This window comes from Egretta garzetta, unplaced genomic scaffold, assembly GCF_000687185.1.
Source record: "Egretta garzetta isolate BGI_Z169 unplaced genomic scaffold, ASM68718v1 scaffold598, whole genome shotgun sequence".
NCBI classification, from domain to species: domain Eukaryota; kingdom Metazoa; phylum Chordata; class Aves; order Pelecaniformes; family Ardeidae; genus Egretta; species Egretta garzetta.
Genome location: NW_009260621.1, coordinates 757182 through 760621, shown reverse-complemented (window position 1 = coordinate 760621; position 3440 = coordinate 757182). Strand labels below are relative to the sequence as shown.

At 54.0% G+C, this 3440-nt stretch overlaps 1 protein-coding gene across 1 annotated transcript in view; it reads right to left on the bottom strand.

Moving 5' to 3' along the window:
* The window catches only part of CACNA1E (calcium voltage-gated channel subunit alpha1 E), a 136156-nt gene that overhangs the window by 40107 nt on the left and 92609 nt on the right, over positions 1 to 3440 (bottom strand). The window contains exons 40-44 of the mRNA XM_035900744.1: positions 3178 to 3283; positions 1922 to 2029; positions 1281 to 1381; positions 878 to 984; positions 141 to 249 (exon numbers count right to left, since the gene is read on the bottom strand). Coding sequence (XP_035756637.1) covers positions 141 to 249; positions 878 to 984; positions 1281 to 1381; positions 1922 to 2029; positions 3178 to 3283 — 531 coding nt within the window. The remainder of the gene's footprint in view (positions 1 to 140; positions 250 to 877; positions 985 to 1280; positions 1382 to 1921; positions 2030 to 3177; positions 3284 to 3440) is intronic.

Here is a 3440-nt window from a genome sequence, read left to right as displayed (position 1 = left end):
GCCCCGCCACCTGCCACCCCCCTGCCGTGCTCCCTGCCACAGTGGCAGGGAGCGTGCTGGCAGCCCCACACCTCCCCGTGCCCACCAGTGTCCTCGCTGGGACCACAGGCAAGCGCCTGCCAGGCAGTGAGTGACTTTACCAGAGACTGGTGCTCCTGGAACTGCCCATGGGCCGGATCCATGCATGCCAGCTGGAAGATCTCCTGTGGCGAGAGCGGGCTTAGCGAGGGGAACCCGCTCCGGCTGCTCCTGCAAAGAGAGTCCAGCTTCAGGAAGGCCACAAGCTGGGTGCTGCCATCACTGGGCATGGCCTCTCCAGCAGCTCAGAGCTGGGGATCCCCTGTGCTTGTCCCCCCAGGCTGTTGAGAACCTCAAGACAAACATCATGTTCCTTGGACAGCTGAAGTGGTGCCTGGGCAGGTGAGGACACCAGCGTCCCAGGTCCTGCAGCAGCAGTGGGGCCATCTCAAGTGCAGCGCCAGCAACTCCCACCATCTCATTCCCACCAGCCAGGGTGCTGGAATCCCCCACTGACCCTGCACCACCCAGGGACCTGCTGCTCAACTGCCCTTGAGGTTCAGGTCCATCCCAGACCCTCCTAGGTAAGAGAATTTGCACTTAGTGCCAGGATGGTACTGCAAGAAGAGCATCCATGCAGACACCTGGCCATCCCCCTTGGCCACCTCTGCTGCTGTTGGTGACACTGACACACACCAGGTACTTTGGGTCCTGCAAAAGCTTTGTGCAGGGTTCCCCTTGCTCTCGGCAGCTCTTTAACCCTCTGTCCATTCCAGTGCCAGGTCCAGAAAACAAAATGATGGCTGCAGGAACAGAAAAGCAACAGAAATACCTCCCTCCTTCTCAGGGCAATACTCACAGGCCCGAGAGGGTGTCCTGCTGGAGGTAAGGCAGAGCCTTTGCGTTTGAGATGATTTCCTGCGGCAAAGAGGATGGTTCCATGCGCTGGAACATGGGGGCATTTTTCTGTATTGAGGAAAGGGAGAAGCTGAGCCTTTATGAAATACAGATGAACAGCCAGTGCTTCACCAAGCAAGCCCCCACCTCTTGGGAAGGTGCCAGTGTGCTCACGTTTGCTGTCGGGGACTGAGGATGCACATACGCATGCCTCGTAGTCACCAAAGCCCAACCCGTCCCACCATCCCCATCCCTCAGCTGCATCCCATGCAGCTGGCGGCGCATTTGGTCAGGATGTAGCAGGAAACAACGAGGGTTCTCTGAACGCCACCTCCCGCCCACCGTGCAGCCTCGCTGAGCCTCACCTGCTCCTCCAGCTGCTGCCGCTGCTTCTTCGCTTTGCTCTGCTTGTAGTAATCCATGATCATCATGGCTGCATATATTTTGCCAACAGTCAGGTCAGAGGCTGAGAGCATAAGAAGGGAAAGAAGGTGGGAGACACTTTTGTCTTAACAGGAACAGCAGGTCTGAAGGCACCAGCGCGGATCTCGGGAAGAGCCCTGCTTGTGGGATACCCTGGTGACCCTCAAAGTCTGCTCACCGCTCCGAAAGAGAGATGAACACCCAGACACTCCACATGGAGATAGAATGAATGGAGATGGTTTAAAAGCATCACCATAAAGCACGAAGACACCCATCTTCATCACATCATCACCAGTAACAGAGCAAGTGATGCTCAGCCTCCTGCCCTTAGCCGCTCCAGAGATGATTCACAGGAGACTCTGGGCTTGGCAGGAGTAGATCACTGCAAACTGGGCATTTTTCAAGAGGGTTCCCAAGCAGCCAGGCAGAGCAAGGCAGAAGCCAGCCTGCAGCAACACAAACCCTCTTCAGACTTTTCCCCCAGCTGGGGACAGGTCTGACTGGTCCCCACCTCCCTTTGGGAAAAAACTACTGCAGGTATGATGGAAACTTGGCAGCGATGACAGCCCACACAGAGACTCACTTTTTGGCATGGGTACCAACAGGTCAAGCATCTTCTGAGACAGGTGAGGCCAAATTGTCAGGATCTCCTTTTGAAGCTCGGAGTCTAACTGCTGCCAATCTGCACCACCTTGAACAGCAGGGGGAAAAAAAAGTGGCCCATGTACATTAAGACCTGGCACCAGGGTCTAAGTAAAAACACCCCTTCCCCATCCTGAAGTGAGGTTCACAAGCAGCAACCAGCTCTCCTTGGGCTGGGAGGGCCATCTTGCATTAGCGAGCCTGGTCTCCCGCTCTCTCAGGGAAACTTCCCTACCATCCCTTCCATATGTGCCTCCATCTCCCCATCCCCTGCCCTCCCACTCAAAGCTGCCATCTTCAAGCTCGCCTTGGGTCCGTCTCTGCGGCTCCAAGCCTACTCCAGCCCACACACACCTGCTGCTGCCCCACTTTCTCTTTTCTGGTGAGCAGATCATGTGCTGGTGAAAGTGCAGCTCCACTTGGTTGAAATCCTGAAATACTCAACGATGCCGTGCAAGGAAAGCAGAGCGCTCTGGCCAGTGGCAAAGGGATTTGCTGAGCTTAGGAACACCCAGGCTCAAAGGGAGCTGGCAACACACACCAACCGGAGACACCCGAGCCCGGGGCAATTCTGCCAAGCTGTAGGAGACCCAGGTTCAAACCTCTGCTTTATCTAGAGGGGCTTGAACCCAAGGCGCTGCCTCGGCACTGGGCTTTTGCCGATATCTTGCCTTGGGTTGGGTTTTCTTCCAAGAGCTGAGCTGTTCCTAGGGGACGTTTTGTTGAAAATGGCATGTTTCTGCAGAAAGCTTTTGATCCGATGAATCAGAGCGTTTCCAGCAACAACAACAAAGCAGGTTTTCCTGCTCTGAACATTTTATCTTCCCTGAGAGATTTCTGTTCCCCAGCCTTAGGAAGCCAAGCACATACAATCTTTTCCCTCCTTGGTCTGGTTTTGTACATGGGGAGGAAGGAGAATTCTCTTCTCTCCTCCTTTACGCAGTGGACATCGAGCTGTTTCCGCTCTCTGGAAGCAGCTTCTAGTGGGAAGAGGTCATCTCTTCCCTAAAGAAACAGATTTTTTTTATCAAGAGCAGCAGAAATTTCCCTGTTCAAGGTAATCACTTCCATCCACGTGCCAGCCTCTGGGTGGCCAGCCCCAGTTTGGCTGTGGTATCCTCAGCCTGCGCAAAGGATGAGTGCCAGTCACTCTGAAGGCCTCCTGGCTCTGCCCCCTCTCTACCTCACCGACCTTACCTTTGGCAATTTTGATGTCCAAGGCTGTGCGTATCAGAGCCATCAAGGTGGAGGTAAAATGGACCGTCATGTCCTCGGCCACGGGCATGTTCATCAGTACCAGTCTCTGCGCAAGAGAGAGAAGAAAACAGCGGACGGAAAACAATATCGAAAAACACATCGACCAGGCTGGAGGAAAAGAAATTAAACATTAAACAAAAGGGAAAAAAAAATAAAAATTAAAAAATAAAAAGCAACAAAGAGTGTCAAAACAGCACAGCCAA